We start from the raw sequence: 27,591 nt of genomic DNA on the forward strand, positions 1-27,591 counted from the left end.
CTGAGCTTATTAAATTTGCTTCCAATTTTCTTACCACAGTAATTGGATTCTGATTTATAGGATGCGTTTGGACAGCGCCTGAAACAGAGAACTATTAGCTGAGCATTAGAGCAAGTGCTGCCAGGAGGGCGGGTGTTGGGGTGAGCAGCTCAGAAATCTGAAGATGCTGCATGACGGAGGAGGCAGCAGGTGGGTGAGGAGGGGGAGAAAGGAGGAAGGCTGTAGAAGTTTTGCCCAGCAGGCAGCTGTGCTGATTGAATCCCCAGGTGCACCGGCGGTGTGGACCCCTTATAAGCAAGCCATGCAGGGCACCATGTGATTTTAAAAAGCCTAGAGAGGCCTGGGGGCTTAATTTCCCTATATCTGGAATGGAAGCGAGTAGCCATTTTTCTTTTAGTTCTTCGCCTGTGAAGTCCATGATATTTTACAAGAGACAGTCCAGTCTATGTGGAATGTGAGATAGCAGAGAGCAGGAGTAGAAGGAGCTAAGACAGGGACAGGCTTTGAGCCTTTCCCAGGATTTCCAGGGTCCTTGGCAGTGGGCACTGAGTGACGCCACATCCAGTATGGTTCAAAAGGTAAGTTCTACAGCTTCGCAGGCATGCCCTGCTCATTCGTGCTTGGGGTTAACGGCCTTCCCGTGCCCACCACACCCCTTACACGCGTTTGATGTGATCTTCACTGCTGAGATGGAAACCTCTGTCATCAGCCTGTAGACATGCATGTCTCTGCTGCAGCCTGGTTCTCTCATCCCTAGTCTCAGGCTACGTGACAAGGTGAGAACAAGGTACCCCTCAGTGGCTTTCAGCATATCCCTGCTCCTCTCAGCCTCGTTTCTCAGTTGCAAAATAAAGGTGTTGGACTGACTAACCTCGAAGCTTCATCATTCCTCAAGTCTCCACACAATTATAGATGAATCCTTTCTTCCATTTATACTCTCTTCATTCCAGATATATACACATACACTGGCCCCCACTCACCTCAGTTGAACAAAACATGGAGCTTGCCTGGGGACATCCTAGCTCCAACTTCCCCTCATGAGGTCGACAATTGTGTTAACACAGAGGAGAGCCTTCATTTCCAGGTCACTGCTTAAGTCCTGTGAGATCATGAAGATGAATAAAATGGGGCTACATGTACTGGGGGTGAGAGGTAGGTGATGTGCTTTAACTATCGAATTCACTGTAAGGAACAGACAACTTCTGGCTGAAGTGAGTCTGAGATGATTGTCCAGAGGAGTTCTGCTATTTATATATTAGGTTGGTGCAAAAGTAATTGCGTTTTTTGCTATTACCTTTAGTGGCAAAAACCGCAATTGCATTTTAATACGATAGAGAACTATTAGCCACAATTACATTTCAATACATAAAGCATTGACTGGTCCAACAAGTAGTCCTCATTTTCCAGTTGTCCCACTTCCATCCCATCACCCATTCTGGTGACAACAGCTGGATTTGCCATTATCCAAGTGGTACATGAAACATCTGGCAGACAAGTAGCCACAAATAGAGACACACCCCTCCAGGAGAGAGGGAATATTTTGATAAAGCATGTGTGTGTGCTTACTAGCAGTGCCTATCATGGGGTTGCTTTGCTTGTAGAGAGCAGGGGTCAGGGTGGACTGAGCTCGTGAGCTATGGGCTGAAAGCTCTACCTGGGGAAGCCTCATTGGGTCACCTCTGCCTGGCTTGGCTTGGTCTGTGTATTTTCTTCCACATATTCTCCCAGCCTTTGTCCAGTGCGGTGCTAAATGGCTCAGACAGTGGGGCGCCCATCACTTGCCTGGAGGGAAAATTCCACACTTTGATACATCCCACCAGGAAGACATTTTTCCTTGGCTCCTTTTCCTCCTGGGAAATGAGGGGGCAGTGGCCCAGCCTCTCGTAGCAATTCTCCCTCCTTCTATTTACTCAGTTGGAATGGCTGCCAAAGATCATCATTTCTCTCCTTGTACTCATCACTTAGCGGTAATAGGATAAAAATCTTTACAGCTGGAATGGCAAAGCATAAAAAATGTTCATATTGCCTCAGAGTCAAGGCTATTCCACTAGCTCAGCACAGCGTTAGTGATTCCACACCATGCAGCCATGGGGAGGGGAGGGAAAGCCCATCACAGATACTTAGCTTTTGCAAACAAGCTAGTCCCCTCTGTGACATTCTGGTCCCCCCGTGCGCCACTTTTCAATACAGGATGTGAACCTGTTGATGGTGGGCCTAAGTGCCTTCACTCCAGAGCATCTCTGAGTTTGATCTCTGAGTCACTCCAGAGCATCACCCCCTCTGGGGGAGGAAGGGAACAGCAGGAAGAGTTGCAGGACATCCTGGAAGTGGCTCTGCAGCAGAACTGGGTCCATAGCCTGGGGCACTTTGCAGTACCATCTTGCCAGGGTAAGAGGAGAGGAACGACCACAGGGGCTCCTGCCATGTCTGTTTTCTGTGTAGTTAGTTTTGTCTTGGCCACATAGCAAAGCACAGGAGTTAGCAAGGGCCTCTGGGTCAGGATTCCTCCCCAGTCTTGGTAGCCTGATTTCCTTGAATCCTGAGCCTGCAGGCCCCTCCTGCTGTTCTTTGAGTGCCTGTTTTTTTGAGTTTCTGGGAGATTTTCCAAAGGGATAACTCCTCAGACTTCAAAGGGAACCAGTCAACAACACGGATGAGAATTCATCTAAGCTGCCTTAGCTTAATTTATTTTCTTGCACCTTGTTTCTTAGTGAATTTCTGCTAACGTTGACCTTGCATTGTACATTTCATTCATTCATTCATTCATTCACTCACTCATTTGCTCATGCCTTTACTCTACACATTTACTGAGCAATTGCCATGCGCCAAGTCCTGTGTTAGGAACTAGTGTGCACTCCCCAGGGGCTCATGGCCTAGTGGGAGAAATGGACATGGGACCAATTCCTGATGTTCAAATGTGGATTATGTTAAGGCCATACCCTTGCTGTTGGAATTAATACATGAATTTCCTGCCCTCAATGTTCAAGCACCCAGCTCCTGCCCTGTCCCTGGTTTGGGTGTAGTTATTTCCATCTTGGCCATGTAGCACAGCACAGGAGTTAGGAGCTGTCCTGTGAAAAAGACAAAATAGCATTAGGCTGGGCCTGTGAAGGAGAAGGAATTTACACATGGCTGGGAGGCAGAGGCTTTTGGAAGGAGATGGTGTGGGCTGCAGTTAGTGTGCTGGTGAGTGGGGCATGTAGGATTTTACCAGGTAGTAGGCATTTCAAGTTGAGGGAAAAGCATAAGGAAATGTAAGGAGATAGAAGAGCCAGTGTTTTATAGGAGTAAGCCCAGTTACTTAGGGTGTGGAATGATGGAGGGGAGGAATGGGGGAGAATATTCTGGAAGATAACCTGGGGACATGTGGCAAAGTCTTGAATTCAGGATAAGGAGATTAGAGTTTATTCAGTAAACCCTGGAATGCTTCCATGTTCACGCTGTCACTGCCTCATTCTCACAGCAACCCTGGGAGATGCCCTAAGTAACACATTCCTGGCTAGCACCACAGCCAGGAGGAAGCCAAAGTGTGAAGGAGCAAAGCAGTACCAGGCAGGAGTGGTGCCCCCGCCCCAAGGCTGGACAACTGTCCCAAACAAAGTGCAGGCTGAACAGGCGGCTGGCCTGGGAGCCAGAGCCTGATATGGGAACTTAGCCTGAAAGCATTTTCATCCTCAGGGTGGGGGCATTGGATCTTCCACTGGGGAGTTCGTTCTGAAGCAGGGCAGAAACAGTGAGAAGCAGGAGCTAGTCTTAGGGGAGAAGGAGCTGGTAGGGCCTGGAAAAGGAGTCTGTCCTTCATCCCCAGACTCACTGCTGGGTTTCCAGACTGAGCACCAGTGTGGGCTGCACAGACTTGAGCAGAACAGCAAGACTAGCAGATTAACCGCACACCTAGGTCAGGGGATCCGGGCTCAGAGAGGTTAGAGGGCTTGTCCAGGGTCACACAGCTAGTCCGTGCTTGGCTGAAGTGCAAAATCAATTTTTCAGATTGTGGGTCCATATATTTTATTTTATCTTGTCACAAACATAGAACTTATTATTATGTCTAAAGTTCACTGAGAGAGAGAGAAAGTGTGTGTGTGTGTGTGTGTGTGTGTTTGACTTGTGATTTAGGGCAAAGAGAAGAGGTGATAGATGAGGATTCTGGGTTTCCTAATTAAGATAGTTTGATTATTATATTTTAGCTTTGCCCGGAGGTACTAAAATAATACATTTCAGCCATCTAATTCAATAAATAGTGTCATCTGGTGTTCTGCTATCTGGGCCAAATGCCTGTAGGCAGGTAACCCAAGAAGAACCTTGTGTGGCTTTGAAAGGTACCAAGTGGTCTTTGTTCTGGAGACAGATTTCCCTTCTCCCTCCCTAAGTTTGCTCCTACATTTCACATTACCTGGGGAACGAGGCAGGGAAAAGAGATATGGAAAGAGATGTAGAGATATTTTCAATGCCCAGGATGGAAAACTGATTTGGATTAAATATTTGCGAGGAATAATTCATTCTACAAGTTATTGAGTCTAAGACTATTAGGTATAGACCAGTTAAAAACAACAACAACAACAACAACAAAACAACAACAACAAAAAGCCAGACTGAAAGTTTGCCCTCATGGAACTTGAATGCCCCCAGTGAATAAATCCCCCAGGTGGACAAGTGGGAGCTACCTTACTCCCTTCCCCAGGCCACTAGTACCTCCCCACCTCACAGATCACTTTCCACAGGAGGCATGACCCCTTAAGTTAGCCTTGAAAATAAGCCCTGGCCCATGAACTCAGGGTTTCAGTAACACCAAGGGCAATGTAGTATCAGTTCTCTCTCCTCTGAATTATCTGTCTTTAAAGTACAGAGGAAGAGGGGCGAAGAAGATTCCCTGGATTTGCATTCTGCATTCCGGGGGTGCTCTCCTCCATGTTATGGGGAACACAGGAGGAGTGGAAAAGACAATGCTGTTGAGTTTGGCTGCAGCTTTTGTCTATTTCATGAGCTTTCCGTGTTCCAGTTCAGTGGCTTTTGAAATCTTCCAGCACAAGCAAAATCTGCCCCAACACCAGAAACTCTCTTCATCTTTTCTCAAGGAAATCTTTTATTGAAATATAACATACATATGGAAAAGTACACACCTCCTGCAGGCACATCTTGAAGAATTTTTCCAAAGAGAACACACCTATTTCCTGCATCAAGTGTCTACATCAGGTTAAAGAAGATTCTCAGTTTGCCAGGAGCCACTCTTTTGCCCGTGCCCCATCAGAATCCTTCATGGCTACCCTGTCTTCAAAAGCTGTAGATTAATGATTAATTAATCTACAAGATTAATGCTTGGTTTTGAACTTTATGTAAATGGGATTACACAGTATGTACTCTGGTGTATCTGGCTTCCCTCAAAGTTCCGTGCATGAAACTCAGCCACATTTTGCAAGACACAGTTTGTTCATTCTCATTGCTGTGTAGTATTCCTTTATATGAACATATTACAATTTCTATATCTACTCAACTATCAATGCTCGTTTGGGATTTTTCTAGCTTGGCTTTTATGGCTAGAGCTCCTATGATTAAGCTTCTACTTGTCTTTTGGTGAACGGGCATATGTGTTTCTGTAGGCTGTACCCCTAGAAGCTTTTGTAGATACCATTAAATATTTAATGAAGTGCTTATAGCAGAGTCCCTGTTGCTCCAAGTCCTCATTATCAATCACTTGCTATCGTCTGTCTCTTTCATTTTTGCCTGCCGGGAGGCTGAGTAGTGGTGTCTTATTGTGGTTTAAATTTGCCTCTCCCTGCTGATCAATGAAGTGGCACACATTTTCGTAAGTTTCTGAACCATTTGCATGCCCGAGCAAGCATTGTGCCCCTTCTCTCTGCATCTGTCTATGCCTTTTGGTCAAGAACCAAGCACAGAGGGCCTGGTTCTCAGTGCCCCCTCAGTAACCTGCCTTTCTTCTGGTTATTTTTTGCCATTTTGTCCAGTATTTTGAGGCAGCGTGATAAAGTAAGGGGAAAAAATAACTGTCCTGAGCCTGAGAGGATGCATACCCTTTCTAAGATACTGCCCAACAATGCCTTCAGCTCCCTGAGTGTCTGTTTCCTCCCATGTAAGATGGGAGAAGTAAGCCGGAGATGCTTATTAAGGTCATTTCCAGCTCTGTCAGCTGGTTTGAAAAGACTTCTGCCGGTAAGAGCATGCAGGAACTGGCTTAGGATCGAAGTAAGTTGGACGCTATTTCCAGAAACATGAAGCCCTCCTGCTCGGCAGTGCCGCCCCTCCCCCTGCCCTGGATCACTCTTTCCCCTCGCATACTTCCCTTCCTAACAGGACTCCAGGGCCCCACAGAGCATCAGAGCCCTTTTTATTGCCACCTTGTCCATTTCTTCATGCGGGCCTTCTCCACCCTCTCATGCCTTCCACGCAGTGCAGGTCACCAGACCTCTCCCAGCCTGAGGTGCACATGTAGGCTGGTTTGACATGTCTTCTCACTTATCTGAAAGCCCCAGACCTATTAAACACAGCAATAGCAGAGCTGCTTGCTCCTGGAGTTGGCACATTATGTAGAAGGCAGCTTGACTGCAAACATTGGTGACCTGCCCACATTTTTCAGTCTAGAATAAGGAGCTGGAACACACAGGTGTCTTCTCTTTAAAACCTGGATCACTGTCAAATTCCATTACCATTTGCTCCCAAGTGCTTCAAAGAACCACTGGCTCTTATGATATAACACATGTGCCTCTACTGCCAGGAAGAAACAGGGCTGGTAGGATTGGCTTGAGGAAATTTCAAGGAGGCTCTGTGCTGGGCCCAAGGTCCTGGGGCAATTCCTACAGGAGAGGATGAACCATGCAGTAAGCCCTTAGAGTAAGACTCTTCATGCCCTGTATTTCTTTCTCCCAGCCTGGAGTGAAGTGGCCTGATCTTAGCTCACTGCAACCTCCTCCCCGCCAGGTTCAAGCAGTTTTCCTGCCTCAGCCTCCTGAGTAACTGGGATTTTAGACACCTGTCACCAAGCCCAGCTAATTTTTGTATTTTTAGTAGAGATGGGGTGTCGCCATGTTGGCCAGGCTGGTCTCGAACTCCTGACCTCAGGTGATCCGCCCACCTTGGCTTCCCAAAGTGCTGGAAATACACGCTTGAGCCACCGTGCCCGGCCCATGCCTTGTATTTCTATGGGACTTCACGAAGTACTTTCTCATCTCTTTCTCATGTCCTCAGTAGCCCTTTGGGTGAAGAGGTCATTGCCATTTCACAGAGAAGGAAGCTGAGACCCAGGCAACATAACTGGTTGACTAAGTTCCTGGGCTAGGTCTCCTAGCACTGTGAGCTTTGACATACAACATCTCTGTCATTTACTAGCTGGACCATGGGTGAGTTACTCAAACTCCTAGAGACTCCATTTCTTCATCTGTAAAATGGGAATAATAATGGTCCTCAGGGTGAGGTAAAATGATTGATGTCAAATGCCGAGCCTCATCTTTAACCTCTAGTAAGCACTTGGTGACTGTTTGCTAGCTGTGGCCCTGAGTAGTCAAGTTAGTACTGGCATCAGGAGGGCAGCTGGGGCCTGCCGCAGTCACCCAGGCAAGAGGGGGCATCAGGACCAGCAATAGTTCTGGCTTTATCATCTTTCCCGCTGCTCTGCAGCTCTAAGCCAAAGCAGGTCTGGGAGGCAGGGCAGACAGGTAACAGGTCCAGGGGTGGAGAAATGGGTGACGTGGATGAATGTGGAGAGGTCCTGGCTCTGCACCCTGCTCCCCAGCTCTGAGTCGGGGTGCTGCGGCTCACGTGAATCACAGTGGAGCTGAGAACAAGGTGGGCTGTGTGCAGGGCATGTAGGCAGGGAAGTCCTTGGAGAGCTCTGGGCCTCAGCCTTGGCTCCTGGTGCTGAACGTCCCACTTGCCTGAATGTCAGACCTACTTTAAAAACTGCAAAGCAAAATGAGCAAGGAGGCGACTGCAATGCCACGTCTGGTAAAATTTGTGCTTGCAAGATACTGGGGATGGAAGCCACCAGAGGGAGTGATTTAGAGCCAGGGGTCAGCAACTGCAAAATGTGTTTGACAAGAGATGAAAAGAGCAGGAGAGATGACAGCTGGGTGGGGGCTGCTGTGGAAGGGAGACCTCTGAGCCGAGGGTGGTAGACGCAGGATGGAGCGCTGAGGGCCACATGAGGCCCTAGGTAGCTGGCAAAGTAAGCGGAGACCGTAGGATGTGATGGAAGTAGGACTCAGCTGGGGACCCTGTGGATCACAGAGCAGTGAGGGTCCCACTGGGCTAGCAAGGGGCAAGATCAGTAAATGTCCTTGAGCTTATCTTTACTGTCCCTGAGGCAACAAGAGGAACCCCTGATCTCCATGGAAACTTTATTGTATTATCCAAACTGCTCTCCCCTCCTGACCTGTCTGACCCTCATGATAACTGTGGGCTGGCCAGAGCAGGCCTGGTGGTTGAGTCTCTTCTGCCTCCCTGCCCCTCCCTATCTCTCCTCCTCGATTCCTCATAAGGTTGCATCATGCACTCCTTGTCCCACACCTGCCTGCCCTGCCTGTCAAGATAGCAAGCACCCTCTTTGCTCCCGTCTGCTTCATCTCAGGCCGGGTGCCACCACCCTTCAGACTTTCACCCAAGCCCTGATCTGTGGCATCATCCTGCTCTCCCCCACCCCCATTTTGTGGTCTCCTGATATATCTCTTGCTCCCTAAGATATCTTGCTGCCAAACTCAGCCACTGCCCCCTCTCACCTGGGTAACTATGATAGGCCCCAGCTGCCCTCCTCACTGGCTCTGGCTTTCTAAATGCAGAAGGATCACTCCTCACCTGAAATTCTTCACATGCTGTGGGCACACAGCGCCTGTCTCCACCCCCACCCTGAAGTCAAGGCCACCCCCATCAGGCCATGGCCTGTGCCGACTGTGCTGTGAGGATTCAGGCCTCCTCATCATTGCTGCTTTCTCTGTTCAGGATGCCCTTTTGTGTTTTGGGAATCTGTGTGGAGGGTCTCCTCTTCAGGAAGACCGCTTGCCCCTCGGACTAGTTTGGCAGCCCCTCCGTCCTCCATGCTCACCCTGAGCAGCACCCGTTGCTGTGCGTTGCAGACATCAGCTTACTCCCTATCTCCCTTCCAAGCCCCTGAGCAACTAGGGCAGGGATGTTGACTTATCTTTGCATCTCCCGAGCCTAGCATGGTGCCTGGCACTCACACTGTCCATCAGTATCAGCTGAGTGAATAGGGGCCCAAAGAGCACCTCGTGATTCCTTCTCAAGCTACTGAGAATATCAGGGATTGGGAGTGCAGGTGCAGGTAAGCGAGTGAATCCTCGGAACAGAAGGAGAAAATCAAACCACAGGAAATTTAAAACCATCCTCGCTCAACAAAGAATTCTCCATGTTCACACATAAATCCAGTGCCACAACTGGCAAACACGTATTGATGATACCATTCCCCTGATGTGTGGGAGGCACCATATATATGTTCTCTCGGTTCAGCCTCACAACTTTGCTATGACCGTGGTTTTAGAGATGAAGAAATTGACTCCAGTAGCTTGAATAACTTGTCCATAGGAATTTAAAGAAGTGGAAAAGTGGCCCCTGCCTGCAAGAAGGCAGCAGTTACCTAGGAAGATGGTACAGTGATTTAGAAAGGGGAACAGTCATACCAGGAGGCCACGTGGAGTGTGGTGGAGGAAGTGATTTCAGCGAAACTGCAGAACAGTGACAGTTTGGGCAGCTGGAGGAGGGAAGGTAACAGAATCTAGGGAGGTTTGTGGAGGTTGTGACTCAGGTACAGTCAAGGGCAGTGACTGGGCTGGTTTAGCAGGGCCAGGAGGCTCCTGCAAGGGAACATGGGGACAGGGTGCTGAAGAGCTAACATTAGGGTGGAGGCCTTGGGATGCTGGTGAAGGTTTAACTCCAGGTGGCTCTGAAGGTTGGGGGAGGCTCCTACAGGGAGAGCAGTGTGTTAGGAAGATGGAAGAGAGAAGGGCTGTGGAGAGGGTGGTAGGAGTGGTTGGAAGTGATTATTCCACAGGTGGGAAGAATAATCAGGCAGCTGTTGCAGGAGGACAAACGAGGGGTGTAGATCAGGCTTGGGGATATAAAAAGGAGGCAGATTTGACTGCAGGATTGGCTCAGGGGTGGATTGACTGAAAAGAGGCAGATTTGATTGCAGGATTGGCTCAGGGGTGGATTGACTGTAGGAAGGTGCAGGAAGGTATGGGAAGCCTTTGCTTTTTCCCTCCCTGCTTCAGACCAGAATGGCACACGGATGTGAGTCCCCTGGGGAAGAGGCATAGGACCGTTGGCCCTCAAACAGACCATTCCTGAGCTCAGGGTGCTGAGTCTGGCATATTCCTGGAGTTCCTTGGCTGCGGGCCTTACCTTTGCTCTTTACAACTGTTGCAATTGGAGGAACGTTCCCCTTTGAGGTGAAAGGAGGGAATGATGCGTCTCTGATCCTTTAGGTGGAAAGTCTGAGAAATATCAAGAAATAGTTCTAGGAATATCAAGGGGAGATACTATGCTTTAGCAAGTGAGGGATGACCCAGACCCATGATTTTCCATCTTTTCAGAATCTTCCAGCATGCAGCATTCAAGATAAAAGAAGGGCTGGGTATGGTGGCTTACACCTGTAACTCCAGCCCTCTGGGAGGCTGAGGTGGGCGGATCACCTGAGGTCAGGAGTTTGAGACCAGCCTGGCCAACATGGTGAAACGCTGTCCCTACAAAAAATACAAAAAACTTAGCTGGGCATAGTGGCACATGCCTGTAGTCCCAACTATTCTGGAGGCTGAGGCATGAGAATCGCTTGGACGCGGGAGATGGGGGTTGCAGTGAGCTGAGATGGTGCCACTGCACTCCAGCCTGGGCAAGAGAGTGAGACCCTGTCTCAAAAAAAGAGAAAAGCCAATATGGAATGAAGGTTTCAGAGGCAGTGAGTCTGGATAATCTTCAACGGGCATTCTCGTAGAGCTCGTGAGGGCACCGACTGGGGAGCCAGACCATCTGGGTTTATGTTGAGGCCCCACCACTCACTGACTGTGACTTGCCCTCTCCACCACCATGAGAGGAAGAATTGTAGCACCCACCTCGGGGAGTTACTGTGCAGGCTGAAAGCTCTGGAAAGAATACCTGAGACAGAGTGAGGATTCAATTGTGTCATCTATTATTACTGTTGTATGATGTGATTTGAGCAGGGCTAAAATAAGACATGAAGGAGCTCTGGTCCCAGACACCAAGGTATCTTTTTTAGGAAACGTTTCAAAAATAAGTCTTGGCCCAACTCTGCACTTTCTGTCCCAGCTAGGCTCTGCATTTGCCTTTTGAGAAGATTCTTTTTTGCACACACACACAGCTGCTATCTGGGTGGTACTTGGTACCGGCTAACACAGGTCCTGGCAGTGTTCCAAGAGAAACCTCTTTGCAGCCTCCATAGATCTGCTGATCTTCCTGGAGAGCAGAAGCTGCCACTTGCCTCAGGGTTTCCACCAAACCTCAGGGTTCCACTCACTTGGAAGGGGCTAGGCAATGTAAAAGATCAAGATTAGTTGTTTGGAAAAACAGAAGGATCCTGGTGCATTGGAGTAATGGTCATTTCTAGGAGGTCTCTAAATGCAGCCAGAGGAGTCTACATTCTTTAAGTCAGGTGGTCCTTCTGAGCCCAGATTGCATGAGTCAGCACAGGCAGCTGAACTGCTTGATGAGGTAGATTGGGGCCAGAGATTGAAAAACCCTGTCAGCTTGCTATCCTGAGCAGCACTGAGAACTGAGATGGATCTGCTGGTTCCAGAACAAAGAGTGGGAGATGTCCAGCCTTCTGTGTTCAGTAATTATGTTTTTTGCTGAGGGTGGTCAAAGGCTTGTCATAATTCAGTGGAACAGACCCTTAAACAGTTCTTTCAGATGCCAGTTGGTAAATGAATGCAGGTGTGATCTATGGAATTGGGGAAGAGAGGAGACAGGAGGGAGATTTTCTTAAAGCTACATTTACAATTGAAAGCTATTAATTATTTTGAGATTGTGGCCTTTTCTGGTGTTTAAGGACTGTTTCTTTTTGAAATGATGGTGATGGTAAATGATGGGATTTTAAAAATATATACTTTCCCACAAAGTAAAATGTCATGAACCTAATTATTGTCTCTATAATGTTTTTATGTTACTTTACTCATACCAGAAAACCAAGACCTAGAAACAATTATCTGCCACTAACGTTGAAATTTTAATTTGTATTATATACCAATTAAAGTTCAGGGACAACTTAGGACAATGATGTCCAATAGAAATAGATGTGAGCCACATATTATTTAAAATTTTATAGTAGTCACATTTAAAAAGGTAAAAGAAGTGAAATTAATTTTAGTAATATATTTGATTTATTCCAATGTATCTAGATACTAACATTTTGACATGTGATCAATGTAAAAAATATAAGTAAAATATTTCACTTTTTTTTATGCTAAGTGCTTGAAATCTTGGGCATATTTTACATTTACAGTATATCTCCACTCAGACCAGACACATTTCCAGTGTTCAGTAACTGCGTGTGGCTCGTGGCTGCCCTACTGGATAATGCATGTCTAGGAGAAGAGGGTGTCTGGGCCATTCTGTTGAAGGCTTGTCTTTCCCCTCTTTTTTCATCATTGGCATTGTTCATCATTCTTGGAACTTTGGTAAACAAGGACATCTCAGCCTTTTAAACACAGTTGAGTATTTCCAGCATGACAGACAAAACTTAAGACCTCTCCACAGACAACAGATGCCACCTGATATTCCCCAGGACACCCTTAGGCCAAGGCTTCTTATCGCCAGCCCCCTCCCCGACTCATGGCTCCGTACTTCAGCTTCCAGACTCTTCTTCAGTTTGGGCAACTTCTTTGGTCTCTCTTTGCTGTATCACTGACCTTGGCCTTTGCTTAGCTTTTACTGCTCTGGAGCTCCCTGTGAGGGTGTCACCCATAGCTTGGCAAAGGACATTTTCCTCTCCGGCTTTGACCCCATGTAAGCCTAACCTACCTCCCACCTTCACTTATCCCTCCATTCATTCTTCAGACATTCATTGTATGTCTAGTATGTTTAGTCACCATCCTGGGTATTGAGGTTACAACTACAAATAAGTCCTTGCCTTCACTGTAGCAAGAGTCAGTAGAGGAGACAGAAAAGTAATTTCACAGTGCTTGGTAATAAATTACAGCAATGGGGTGAACACAGGGTCCTAGAGAGGCACATTGGAAAAGCCTTGGGAGATTGAAATGCTTCCCAGGGGAAGTAACTTCCAAGCCAAGATTAGAAGAGGAAAAAATAGCCAGGCCTTGGAAGCGAGGAGAGTGCATTTCAGATATATGGGAGAGAGACAGCACCTGCAAAGTTCCAGAGGTGACAAAGAGCAAGTGAAGTGGAATGCGGCTAGAACTTTGGGAGTGCAGAGGGCAGGAATCAGAAGTAGTGCCAGGCCACTAAGGATGGTGAGCCACGATTAAGAGTCTCGATTTGATTTTGTGAGCAGTTGGGCAGCATTGAAAGATGTTAAAGATGCAGTTCTGGAAAGATCATTCTAGCTGCAGCATGCAGGGTAGATTGAAAAGGGATACAGCCAGAGAGGAAGTTGCTGCAGTAATCTAGAAAAGACAGAATGGAAATGGAGAGAAACAGCCAGATGGAGAGATAAATAAGACAAATGCCCAAGACTACATTTGATTACATTGGGTCTGGGGCAGAAAGAGGCAGGATTAGAGAATATCTCTTGGTTTTGGCACATAGTGCATAGTGAGCTGTGGAACTCAGGAGGGTCAGCAGGCTTGGCTGAGGTGTGGGAAGCAGAGGGATGACAAGGTCATCTCATGGGGTCAAGAGAAGATGCTCATCAGGGTTAGGGTTAGAGGTTAAAGGAGGTAGACACTGGGAACTCTTTGAAAGCTGCCCACCAGAGCACCCAACCAAGTTCCTAAGCAGTTCACTTCTCTGTTCTGACCCACTAATTCCCTTCCTAGACCACTGGAATTAATAACACGTTCAGCAATTCAAAGATGGCGATATAATGGAATAGCAAATCTCACTGTTATGTTAAGTGTCTTTTCTGAAACACAGGATTTCTGTAACTAAAGTGAGGGTGGCTATTGAGGCAAGAAGTAAGAGCAGTATATGTTTATGTGAATGAACAAATTAATCTGCATGTGAAATTCTGGCAAAATTGACATGAAATAAAAATTTCATGCCTTACAGTGTATCAGTGTTGCCCATGAAATGTGATTAAAAGGAATTTTTGATTTTACAGTTGTCATACTTTTTATACTGCTTGCATTTTTCTCTTCTAAAGAGTTCAGTTTGAACCAAGGGGCCAGCCACAGATTCGGCATTTTATATTTTTCCTCATAGCTGAGAGCAGGCTTCCTTACATAGATCTGAGCTGGGGAGGTGTTAGATGTTCTCAGATCTAAAAATGAAATCTGTGATTCTAAAAGCCAGTAGCAAGATCACTGCCCTGAGTCCTGAGAGAACTGACATTCTGGAAAGGTCATTGGCCAAGAGCTTTTCTCCTCTCATTCTTTCTTCTTCACACACATTGGCTCTGCACTGAGGCTGGTGGTGAGGAAAGGAAGGGATGAACCATTGTCTATGAAGCCATCTGTGCTAGCACTGGTGATGGAATGACAGAGAGATGTGGGGGAGGGAAAGATGTGCCCACGCCACCTGCAACTGGGATTCATAGATTGTCACCTCCTTGGGGACAGAGAGCTCTCTCCCAGGAAGTTGGTCCCATTCCCACTTTATGTCTTATGCTTGTGTCTCTCTTCGCCTTTCTGGCCCTGGAAATTAGGGAAATGGAACATGATGAAAATGACCCATTCATTTTCTCTGTCTGGGTCTGACCTCTGCAATGTGTGCTGAAGTGCAGGACTTGGGAGGAAATCCTCATTTCTAGTTAGATCAACATAGCTTTTTGTTTAGTAATAGATGTGCATGAACCACCTCACCCAGGGCCTTGCTGAGGTCACATCTTCACCCACCTGGTCAGACTGCAGTGGAAGCCCCTGTCTAGGATGTGCCTGTGGCAGCCCAGCCAGCGGTTTCCCATCTTCCTGTTACCGAGGAGCAGCAGCCAGTCCCTCCCTCCTGGACAGGTCACTGCACCTGCTGGTTTCCAGAGCTCAGTAGAAACTGCCTCTTCGGGTGGTCATTCAAGAGTGGGCATGTGAGTATACACAGTGTACAAGGCCACAGAATAGACCTGGGTCACAGCTGGAACAGTCCTGGTACAGAGGTATTACAACATGTGACAAGGACACTGGAGTCCAGCAGGCCTGGTTCAAATTCCCTTCACTAGTCGGAGTGAGTTCCTTAGCCTTTCTGTGCCTCAGTTTCCTCATTAGTGAATCTGTAAACCAGTAGCAGCCTCATGGAGTTACTGTGAGCAGTAAATATGTGAGGTGCTCTGTACGGTGCCTGTTGGGAAGGGTTCAATGAGCAGTAGTTTAACAGCTTTCCAGGAGGTGGATACTGTCATCACTGTAAACTGGGAACTCCAAGCAGCGAAGGTTCAGTCCCAGTGTGTCCCACGCCAGGCCTGTTTGATTTCTGTTTCATTGTGCTGTGTAGTTGCCTGACCTTTTCCCATTCTCTAGCTGTCTTCAGACTCCCGTCTGGGATGCCAGAGCCCACCTTTAAGATTCGGAGCTGTTGTCAATTCCAGAGAAGCCAGAGCAGCTTCTCTTTGGCACCGACATTTCAGTAATAATAATTATGCTCTCCACTCTGCTTCAGAGTTAGTGGATCTGCCTCTCCATCACTCCCTCCTGGTTTCATGCTGGAGAATAAAATCCTGAATGTTTCTAATTTATGACCAAGTCTTTTCTCCCATCAAGGCAGCATGCCACAGGAGGAAGATCATGTGTCTGGGTGTCCCAGGGCCTGGGTCCTGGCCCCGGCAGGCAAGCCACGGAAGCACTGGGAGCCCTGACTGTTCATTGATGAACTGGGCGTGACAATGATCATCATCATGCTCTCCGTTATAGGCTGCTGCCAGGATGTAACGAGCCTGTGGGATAAAATAAAAGGCATCGCACGCATCATGACATGACTGTGATGACTGACAGCGACCATCACTGAGCATGTTTCTGACATGCCAACTTGTCACATATTCAGGTGCAGGGTGGAGGGTGTTGTGGGGTGAGCAGGAGGCAGTGACTGTGCAGAGGCAAGAGGGGCCACTCTTCCCTAGACCCTGGGATTAACATCTCAGAGCACCTCCCTGGAAGCATTTTCGGACAGTAAGTGGCACTGAATGCTCCAGAGGTTGGCGGTCCAGGAAGCCCTTGGAGCCCCAGTTTAAGTTGGGGGAAATAGAGAGTCTTCACTGGGTCATTCATTAAAAATAGAAGAGAAAGAAACGGCATGTCAGCGATCAGCTCAGAGAAGCATGCCTTCATCACGTGCTGCTGTGGCCATCAGGTCTAGAGACCCCGGGAGTCTGTTTCCCCAGGAGGTGAAGCTGAGACCAGAGTCTCCTCCTGGCTCATGGAGACTCTACGGTGTCCCCCACCCCACCCCCAATCTTTCCTGCTCACTGGCTCTTCTTCCAGTAAAACACCGCGTCTTTAATAAATTATCAACACATTTTCTCATCTGTCTGCCGGCGCCAGAGCTCGGTGTTGGCAGGGTTTTCCATTCCCTCATGCCCCTAATAGATCTCACTGTTTGATTAATCTTTTAGATCTCTCCCACAGAAACCCTGCTCTCTGGGCCAACCCTCCTCACCATGTCCGGCTTTCCGGATTTTTTTCTCGGACTCTCAGCCTTGTTGCTGCCCATCCCCATGCTCATCCCTTGGTCCTTGGACCGCAGATGACTCATGTTTAGGGCTCCAAGGCAGATGCCTTTAGCCCCGGCGAGTTCACAGGGAGACTGTAGGGACAAGCACCAGATTAGGAGTCGTAAGACGTGGATTTCCCTCACCCCAGTTACTCACCAGGTGTGCCACCTTGAGCGCGATTCTGAGCCTTAGTTCGGCTCATCTGTGGAGTGGGCGCGGTTGTGAGGGTCACCTGAGGCAAGGGGAGAGTCCAGGCTCCTGAGCTGTGAGCAGGGGCAGGAGGGGGGTCCTGTGAAGCTTTTCGAGCCTGTGAGGTATGGGATGGCACCGCACTACCTGCTCCCGCTGGGCTTGTGCGAGCTGGAGGAGCTCGTAGGGTATAGCTCTGTTCTTTACTCTGCAGGGACAGAGGCTCGGGGTCTCAGAGACCAGGAGGACAATGGCTCAGGCTCCAACCCAAGCCTGCTGTGTCAGTAAGGTGAACCCAGTTTAGGAGGTTAAGCTGTGTCGTCTCCATGGTCCTTTCCTTTTCTAAACCATGAGCTTGTGATTCTAGTCAATGAACTGAACCTGGCATGCAGGCCGGCTCAGCCACTCTCTGGGCGTGATGATAGCAATTTTAGCTACTATTTCCTCAGCACCTTTAAACACCAGGTGCTCACATGCATCATCTGCAGTCTTCACAACAAAAATGTGTACTTATCCTCATTTTACAGGGAGCAATCTTGAAGCTCAGAGAGGGTAAATGACGTGTCCAAGGGCACACAGCCAGTTCTCGACATGTCCAGACTCAAATCCAGGCATCAGAGCCCAGGTTCTTTTCACTCACATTGACACTGCATTCTTTGATCTCTCCTCCTCCTCTTGCTTCTCAGTGCCCCTTACCTGCTTGAGGGACATGATGGAACCCCTCACCAAAGATGCCTTTCCAGCTCCTGTGAGATCTGGCTCCACCCAGCAGGCAGAGCCGTCTGCAGATTTGGGCTGATGCTAAAAATAATAATAGTTACTATTTGTCAAGCATCTGTAATCACCTAACAGTAATAGTCTAAGAGAAAAAAATCTTCCAGAATTGTTATCTCCATTTTCTAGATGAAGAAACTGAGGCTTGGGAAAGTAACATCGGATGCCCATTGACAATTGAGCCTCAGTTACAAAATGGCATTTGTGACATTCCATTCAAATTAACCATGCGCATTGAATGTTGGCTATGGTCAGAGCTTCTGACAGCTGATGCTGTGAGAGTGTTTAGCGGGAGTGCCTTGGGCCCGTTCCGTGTTACAGAGGAGCAGATGGAAAGCTGGAGAGGTGGGTGATTGGCTCACGGTCCCACAGCTGGCCAGTGGTATCCTGATCCCCCAACCCAGGGTTCTGGGAACTGCCTTACATGGTCTGCAGGTCTAGATCTGTGCCCATAACTGGGATTCTGTGCCCCATTTCTGTCTGTCCCTCCCTACTTCACCCCCATGAGATCCAGCACCTCCTCCTCCACGAAGCCATCTTTGCCACCCCAGGCAGAGTTATGCCTCTGCAGAGCTGTGTGTGTGCATACATCTGTGTCACTATGGTCAATATACCTGCCTCCTCAGCCGGTCCTCCAAGGCAGGACAAATGGACCCTGTCCCCAAAAGCTCTCTAAGGAGATAACTCTCAATACCCCCCTCCCTCCCCAACTTGCCCCTGAGTAACTTGCACCGCAAAAGCTGGGGTATGGGGTCCCCCTGCCTCCCAGCATGTGGAAGAGGAAGCATCCCCAAGGCAGTGCCTTTGTCCTAACGCCATGAGGGGTTTCAGAGCATCTTCCCCCATGGCAAGGACCACAGCAGCCTGGAGCAGCTTCAGGCCTGGCCATTGGACACACCCTGTCCTGATGGTGGCAGCCTACTGAGTCACTCTGCTTGGGCTCTTTTTCCTCCGCTGTCTCTTATGGAGAGACCAGGAGGCTCTGCTGAGCTCTGTGACTTGTTGTCTTCTGTTAGAGAGACGTGACCTCCTCCCTGACATCTGCTGGCTCCCTCCCCTCTGCCTGGGCCTCTCCAAGCCCCTCCATGCTCTCACAGACCTGCCACCTGCCAACTAAGACTCCCTCCAGGTCTCCCTCAATCCTGGTTCTGCCTCAACCACCTACGAGCGATGCCCTCCCTCTCCTCCGCTCCTAGGTGAGTCAGGTCTGTGTCCAAATATAAGCAAGGCCAAGGTCTCTTCTCACTGGGAGCTGTTTCAACGCATTCTCCTTCCCTTTTTGTACTGGTTATCTAATGTACAACAAATCACTCCTGATTAAACTTTGTGGTGTAAAACAACAAGAATCATTGATTATCTTCACAGTGTCTGTGGGTCAGGAATTCAGAGCATCTTGACTGGGTGGTTCTGGCTTGGAGTCTCATTGAACTGCAGTTGAAAGTCTGCTGTAGCCACTGTCATCTGAAGGTTTGATTGGAGCTGCAGACCCACTTCCAAGGTGGCTCATTCATATGGCTGGCAAGTTGGTGCCAGCCTTCAGCAGGCGGCAACAGTTCCTCTCCACCTGGACATCTCTCCATAGACAGGGCGCTCAAGTGTCCCCACAGCATGGCAGCTGGCTTCCCTCCAAGTGGCCAAGGCAGAACCTGCAATGTTTTTGTGATTTAACCTTGGGAGTCACACACTGTCACTTCTACCATATTCTACGGGTCATATGAGCTGCCCTGCTTCATTGAGGCAGGGGCTATACAAGGACATTAAACCCAGTTGGTGAAGATCAGTGGCAGCCATCCAGCGGGCTGGCTGTCACACCTTAGAAAGCTGGAAAAGGCTGTCTTCAGCTGACCTAGGAACGCAATTCCTGACTTACTTTCTCCCTTTCTCCATCAATGGACAACTGGTTTACTTAAATCCTGTTCTAGTGATGTAAAGATGGACAAGGCCATGGGCCTTCCCTGGAGGAACTCACAGTCAAATTGAGGAGAGTCTCATCACAAGAACTGCTAGAAAAGAGTTATGTACAGAATGATGGCAACACAAAGGACAGGTCCTTACCTATTTGGGGGAGTATGGGACACCTTCACAGCAGAGGGGACATTTGCTCTGGGTCTTGAAGGTTGAGTAAGAGTCCTCAGGTAGAGGAAGGAAAAAGGACATTGCTCCATGCAGAGGTAGTAGCATGAGCCATGGCGGAGAGTCACAGCAGCATACAAGACTGTGATTTTGAAGGGTCTAGAAGGCTGTGATAGGGAGTTTAGACTTCATACATCAGGAACTGCTGGAGAGATTCAAACCAGCGGAAGCTCTGGCAGAGCTATGTGGTGGACAGGACATGACTGTCAGGGGCAGATGCTGAAGACAGAAAGTCGGGTCAGGAAGCTGCTGCAGTGCCCCTCTGAGAAAAAAGGACTATCTGAGAGACCATGGGCATGAGAGGAGGGGTGAATTCAGGAGGTGGGGCAGAAAGGACATGGTGAGAAATTGTCTCTGGCAGAGAGGACAGGCTTGAAGGACAAGACTTACCTTTTCCACCATCTCTGCCCCTGGGGCCTTCCTTCCCTAACTTTTGGCTCCTCCCGGATGACCCACACCCACCCAGCCCATGCTTGAGTCCTGAACAGAGCTACCTGGCTTTTTCTAAATAAGTTCTCTGGACCAACACCATGAGCCTTCAGTGTATGCCCCTGTAGAAAAAAACTGATCAGAGTTATCTGAGAGGCCAACATGACATCAGGACCATTAGCCTAGGACTAAGTATCTTAAATGTTTTAGGCCACAGACTTTCTTGAGACTAGTGAAAACTATGAACTCTCTTTCCAGGAAAAAAAAAATGCACATTTGTGCACACAGTTTGCAAACGATTTCAGAGGCTCACATGTCCCTCGAAGTCTATCCCTGGGTCTCTGAACCCTACATTAAAAGCCCCACGTCCAGGAAAAAAATAGAAAATGAAAAAAGCAAATACTTGACTCCCTCAAGTCTATTATTTACTTCCTCTTTTAATATCCCCCAGCCCCCTGCAATAATGGAACATCCCCCAAAATAGCAAGAAACAGGAGGAAGCATTTACCCAGTGATAGCCGCTGGTGCCACCAGCCTCACTTGGCGGGTTTATTTTCATTATTATAGTAATTTTCAAGCTGCAGGCTACAATTTTCACTTGCAGCGAGATATTAAATTGAAATTACCCCAGATGTAATTGTCATAGGAAATAATCCTGGATACATGGAAGTGAATGCCTTTTCAAGATGGGGTTTTATCACTCATACCAGGGTTTGGGGCTCTGCCTCTTTTACACGCCAGATTTAGGTGTGTGTTGCAGGGGCCAGGCGTCAGCACCACATGGTAGCCTGAAGCTGTTAACCCAGAACACAGTGAAGCCTCTGCCGACTGGAATCCACCCACTGGCCAGTGGCGTGGGCAGATGGGCTGAAAGGGCACAGAGTGGGGAGCAGAACCCAAGACTTGGGGTTGTGTTCATGCAGCTACCAGGAGCCACCGTACGCTAGCTCAGGCATGCAAGAAACATCACACTTATTTTCCGTATATCAACTCAGTTTGTCTCCAAGCCCAGGTTCCCCCAAGGTGGAAGAAAATTCAGATTTAGTTATTCTTGGAGCTCCCCAGCCCCTCTTAGGGCCCGATGAAGCCATGGGGTCTTACCTAGTGCTTTGCAGCTGGGGAAGTCCCTCTAGATATCAAGCATCTGGCATAGGGGTGCCCACACAGATGCCTTCGGTTCTAGCCCTGCAGATATGCTTTGTCCCTGAAGGTCTCACTTGTCCTGTGCCTTTCCTTCCCTAGATGCACGCTGCTGGTGTATTGCACGGACCTTCCACCCACTAGCATCATCATCACCTTCCACAATGAGGCCCGCTCCACGCTGCTCAGGACCATCCGCAGGTGAGGCATCCTTGCTTGTCTGTTGGCCAGCTCCGGGCCAGCAATTGGTGACCGTGTGTCTACTCCCCAGGTGCCCGGCCCTGTCCCGGGAACACCAGACACATCTAACTACATGCCAGGCACTATTGTATATGTCACATGTGTCCACTCAGTCACTCCTCACATTCCTGTAAGGGAGGTTATTATCTCATTTTATAGAAAGACAGAGGCCTGTGGTGTCAGGTAACGTGCAGAAGGTCAAAGAGAGTAAGTGGAAGAAGCAACCTCAGAGCCCTCGGCCTCCCCACTCTGCCAGGCTGCCTCTAGAGCATGGGCTCTGACTTCCACAAATGAGGAACGGGCTGAGGCCCCGAGAGGCTGAGTGCACACCCCAGCCCCAGCATCAGGCTGGGGTCAGCACCCAGCACCCTGACTCTCTGCCCTCCCACACACTTGCCAGGGGCCATGCAAATCAGAACAGCCTGCAGCAATCACTAAGGCTTGCCTTCCTGACCATCTACCTGCAGTTCCATCCCTGTTGCCCTCGGGCTTCAGTCCACCCATCCTCTGGGTTGTGTTCCTGCTCTAATAGGTATATCCTGCTACAGATGGCCTCTGGCCTGTGTGGGTTTTTGATGTGCCCAAGTCCCGGTGCCAGGCCCTAGCTGAACTCCCCTCAGAACGTAGACCTGCACCCAGAAGACTTACCCAGGAATTCCTCCCCCAGATTCTCCAAAGACTCTGGCTGTTTCACCCTCCTTCCCCCATGCCCACCCGCCCCTCCGGAGGCCTCTCCCTCCCTCAGGCCACCAGCAGCATCTACCTCTCAGATGGCAATGACAGCAGCCGCCCTCACTCCAGGTCCTGTGCACACATATTCTGTGCACCTCAGCTGCAGAGGTGAGGAGGCCACTGCCATGCCCACTTCACAGCTGAGGAAACTGACATTGGAGATACTAAATCAAGGTCCCGTGTCACCTAGCCAATGATAGTGAGGCAGGATTCCAGGCCTTACACTCTGATCTCAGAGTCCTCCTTCTTGGCAGCCTGAGTAGGGAGAGGCTAGTCCCAGTGGTGGCATTCAGCATCCTTCGGGGCCAGGAGTGCCACAGCCACGTCCCACAGCTGAACAAGAACCCACAGTACCTCCATGTCCCCATGACACACGGCTCATTAGACCCTTCCTGACCTGCTGAGCAGCATATCAGCTGGTGCCGATGCCACAAAGAAAGAAATATGATGAAACATGGGTCAGAGAGCGCACCAAACAGCAAAATCTCTTACTGTTTCCATCATGCAGGCCACACTTTTCCTGTCTCTCCCACCCCCGCATGGCTGTGGGCAGTGGGAAGTTCTAGGTGATTGGGAGGTAAGTCCTGCAGTAGGGTCACCCTGAGGGAAGGCACCAAATCTTCAGCTCCATCTGTCACGAATGATGAATGTCCATGTACACGGTCACCAAATCCCTTAGAGACATAGGGAGGGACCTGCCCAGACACACAGTTTTTAGCCCAGTGCTTCCACCCATCCAAGGGGACAGCCCTGTCTGCTGTTAAGACATCCTTGGCAATGACAGGCTGGCTTCTTCCTCCAGCCACGTGCCCATCCTGGCTTCTGCAGTCACCCCAAGAGCCACCTGATTCAAACTTGATTTCCCAACAAGGCAACAGCTGTTGACAAGAAAATGTGCCAAGTCACTGTCAGTTGTCACCGGGAGTCTCGGGGTAGATTAACAATAACAAAGTGCCTGGCTGGTTAAGTGTGGGGACTACCGGGATGGAGGAGGCCCAATTCTCCTGGGTCTCCTGTGGTGAGGGGAGGAGCATCTGGGGCATCCAGGCTGAGAGGACACACGGGGAATTGGAGGTGGCTGGTTCTGAAGTGCCAGACCACAGCCCTGCCGCTGCGATCTGCTGGGGCACCAGGGCGGATTCATGGAGCAGGCCAACTGCAACCTCTGCCTTCCCCACCGCTATGGTGGCTGCTCCACTGATCATGACTGGGTATGCCTGCCAGATGTTTCCATGAGAACAGCGTTAGCATCTGAGAGAGGCCCCTTGCTTTCCAGGCCGGCCTCTCCCTGCCCATCCTGCAAGAAGCTCTCTGATGCCAGGCGCCTCCATCCCCTGACACAGTCACATACATGCAACCAATCAGGGGCTTCCTCTGGGCCCTTCTCTGCATATCACTACTGCAGTACTTGCTGCATTTTTCCAGCATGTAACCTTCAGTAAGCTCCTTTAGGGCAAGGGCTTATCTTATCCATCTCTTAACCTCCCAGTGGCTCAGTTTCCTAACCAAGGAAGTGAGAATACTAATCGTACTTAGTGCATAGGGTTAATAGGGTTGCTACGGGTTAATTCGGCTAAAGGACTGAGAACTGTGCCTGGCATGGAGTAAGTGCTTGATCAAAGAGAAGAGGCTATGGGATACTTAAAAGGGTGCCACACTTGGAGTCAGAAGACCTGGAGTCAAATCCAAACCCTACCACTGCCTAGCCATGTGACCCTGGGGCATGTTATTAACTACATCTGCAGAAAATGATGATAAAAATATCTTTCATGTTTCTAATTCCATCACATTTCCCACAATAAACTTTCCTCTTGGGAATGTCTCAGACATTTGGGGGCATTACAGTGTATGTAATATGGGGGCTTCTAGGCCCCCCAGGCCTCCCTAACAGTGTTTATGTCCTCGAGGGTACGTTAGCTGCTGTGCTCAGACTCTAAGACATGTTTCTCCTCTTCCTGCCACTCCTCCACCTCTATATGGTATTAATGATACTTAATAATAATAAGATTACTATGTTAAATATATCCTGAGCTTTGTGGCCTGCAGAACACCTTCCTTCTCTCACTCCAGTTGGAGCCTCATCCTGAGCCTATGGGGCAGGTGGTGCATGTAGTGAGAGCAGAGGCATCAGGCCTCAGGTTTCCTGGCTTTCCTGGAGGTACAGCCCAGCTCCTCTGTATGCCCACCTGACGGAGGGCTGCCCCGAGGCCCTAGAACCCTGCACTCTGGGAGGGTGCTCGGGGCCCATCAGCCCCGTACTTTTCAGAAGACACCCATGATGTGCCAGATGACTTAGCTGAGAAAGCCCATTTCCTGCCTCCTAGGAACTTCAGATGTCAGCCAGCCTCGAGCTCAGACCCAAGTGTGACACACGCAGACAGCAAAACAGGAACCTGAGAGCCATGTGTGGACAACCAGGAGCTTATATCAAAAGCAGGCAGGGCAGAAATGAATGTTAGGGGTGGAGGCAGGAAAGATTACTTCTAGAAACTTCCATGCCTTAAGATTCTATACCTCCCTTTCACTCCCTATCCTGTTGCACAAATGGATCACTAGCCACTGAGAGGGGACTGACTGAAGGGCATGTCCTGTCTCAGAGGTCTTCAATAAAGGGATCTTCTCTAAGGTACCTTTCATTGTTAACTTTCTGGAATTCTAGATAGGCTTTGTTGTCAGGCTCTTTGCAGCCCCCTACCCGGACCCTCTGGCCCCCTAAGCTCTTGAGTTAGCTAGGGACTAGATAGGCTCACGTGGGGCACTCAGAGCCAAGTGGAGGCTCAATGGGGTACACAGATGATGGGGTGGGGGTAGAGAAGCATGACCTTGATGCATTAGGGGACATTCTCAGAGAGAAAACAAGCCCTGAAGAGTGGTTTATGTTGACTCCTGCTGCAGTGAGTCCTCATGTTTATGGGAAACTCAGCGTGGTCCCCTTCCTCTTGGGGCATCCTTCACCGCCACCCCTCCCATCAGGGCTCCGAGGCATGTGTTGAATCTTCTCACTGTTGCTTTTTTATAATATCCTGGATCTAGGGGAGCCATTTCTCAGACTAAGGTATTTAAGAATTTGGACTCTGGGGCTAGATTTTCATGGCTCTGCCCCTAACAGCTGTGTGACCATAAGTAAGCAAGTTAGTCTTTCTGCCTCAGTTTCCTTTTCTGCAAAACAGAGACTGCTAATAATTACCTGACATTATTGTGGAGAAGGTCAAATAATTTCAGATAGGGAAAGGACTTGGAGCAGTGCCTGGCATATAGTGAGCCTGAGCGGTGACAACAGGTGTACATTGTGAGCCTCCAGCCCTGGCAGACAGCCAAGTTCTAATGCAGTGGCTCTCAAACTTGAGCAGGCATCAGAAGCTCCTGGAGGGCTTATTAAAACACAGTTTCTTGGGCCCCATCTATAGAAAGTCTAACCCAGGCCGGGCTTGGGGGCTCACATCTGTAATCTCAACACTTTGGGAGGCCGAGGCGTGCAGATCACCTGACATCAGGAGGTCAAGACCAGTCTGGCCAACATGGTGAAACCCCGTCTCTACTAAAAAAATACAAAACATTAGCTGGGCATGGTGGCAGGTGCCTGTAATCCAAGCTACTCAGGAGGCTGAGGCAGGAGAATCACTTGAACCTGGGGGGCAGAGATTGCAGTGAGCCGAGATTGTGCCATGCACTCCAGTCTTGGCAACAACAGTGAAACTTCATTTCAAAAAAACAAAATAGTCTAACCCAGTAAGCCTAGAGTGGGGCCCAAGAATTTGCATTTCTAACAAGTATCTAGGTGACGGTGATGCTGCTGGCTCCAGGATCCCACTTGGGAAAGTTATGCATATTGCTATTATTAGTTTCAATATTATTAATATCAATACCCCCATTCAGAGAGCAGCTGCTGTGTGCCAGGCATGGTGAGCTCTTTTCACACAGCTGAGGAAATTATAGTGCTGAAGGTTCAGTACTTACTGAAGCTCCCCCTGCTAGTGAATGGTGGATACAAAGAAACAGTACTTGAACCCAAGTTAGTCGCACTCCAGAATGACTAAACTCAACTGTCAGCCGGGCTTGGGTCTTCATTCTACTGGTATTTATGGAGCGTTTGATAAAACCTGCCTGCATAGAGCACCATGGAGTTCACAAAGCAATTTCAAATACATTTCCTCATTTCACACGCACAAAAGCCTGTGAAGTAGGTCAAGTATTAATATCGCCTGCTTTTACAAGGAAAATGTAATTACAGGAGGAAATGAAGGCTGGGAGCGAACCAGCGTCTATCTGGTTCAGGATTGCACAGTTAATGGGTGGTGCAGCCCACCTGGCCTCTGAGCCCACACTGCCCACTCTGCCCTGCAGCCTCTGGGGGCTCCTTGAGGGCCCATAGTTAGGGCGCAGCAGGTGTAGAAGCCGCCTGTGTACCTGCCCTCTGGCAGAGAGATGAGCTGCATGTAGAAGACTGTTCTAGAACAATTCCAGGCAGAGTGAGGAGAGCACTTATTCCCATGCTGAGGCAGAGTAAGGAAGGGTGTGGGGAAGGCAGCTGGAGTGGGAGTGAGGCTGAGAAGAGCTATCCTGTGCTGGGCCTGGGCGAAAGAATGAATTTGCTTTGCTGTAGAGGCAGTGGTGAGAGCAAGTGGGGAAGACCTGAGCAACAATTCCCTCCCTGGGTGGAGGGAATGAGAATGGGTGTGCACGAGGGAGGGCCCTGGAAGACCACCTAGGCCAGGCCAGGTCCCTTGGACTGGACTTGACCTTCTCCTCTGACCACCCGGAGCACATGCCCACCTCAGGCCCTCCCAGCCGCAGGCCATGTTTAAGGGGACTCCACCATCGCTCCAACTGTTCTGATTAGAGAAGCAAAAGCAAGCCAGGTGTTACCAGGAAATGGTCTAATTAGCACTCACTGCTGACTATTCCTTTTTTTTTTTTCTTTTCTGTTTTAAACCCTGGACATCTTTTATTCACTAATCATCTCTCAGTTCAACCAGTGCAAAGCCGCACGCGATTTACCTTTTGATGTTCTCAGAAGAGAACTCTTGAATTTCAAAGAGCTGGCAGGGATTTAGCAGAATCGAATGCAGAATCTACAGCTGTAATCAAACCTCATTAGGGGTTATTCTTCCAGCAAGTTTTCCGCTGTCTCCTGCCTCCCTCCCTGATTAGAGGGCTGGTTGTTGTTT

At 49.0% G+C, this 27,591-nt stretch overlaps 1 protein-coding gene across 4 annotated transcripts in view; it reads left to right on the forward strand.

Annotated features, from left to right (window-relative positions):
- The window catches only part of GALNT14 (polypeptide N-acetylgalactosaminyltransferase 14), a 228,318-nt gene that overhangs the window by 151,222 nt on the left and 49,505 nt on the right, over positions 1–27,591 (forward strand). For all 4 annotated transcript variants that reach the window (XM_011960556.1, XM_011960559.1, XM_011960557.1 and 1 more), the window contains one exon: positions 21,554–21,652. In XM_011960556.1, coding sequence (XP_011815946.1) covers positions 21,554–21,652 — 99 coding nt within the window. The remainder of the gene's footprint in view (positions 1–21,553; positions 21,653–27,591) is intronic.

This window comes from Colobus angolensis, unplaced genomic scaffold, assembly GCF_000951035.1.
Source record: "Colobus angolensis palliatus isolate OR3802 unplaced genomic scaffold, Cang.pa_1.0 Scaffold515, whole genome shotgun sequence".
In the NCBI taxonomy this organism is placed as follows: domain Eukaryota; kingdom Metazoa; phylum Chordata; class Mammalia; order Primates; family Cercopithecidae; genus Colobus; species Colobus angolensis.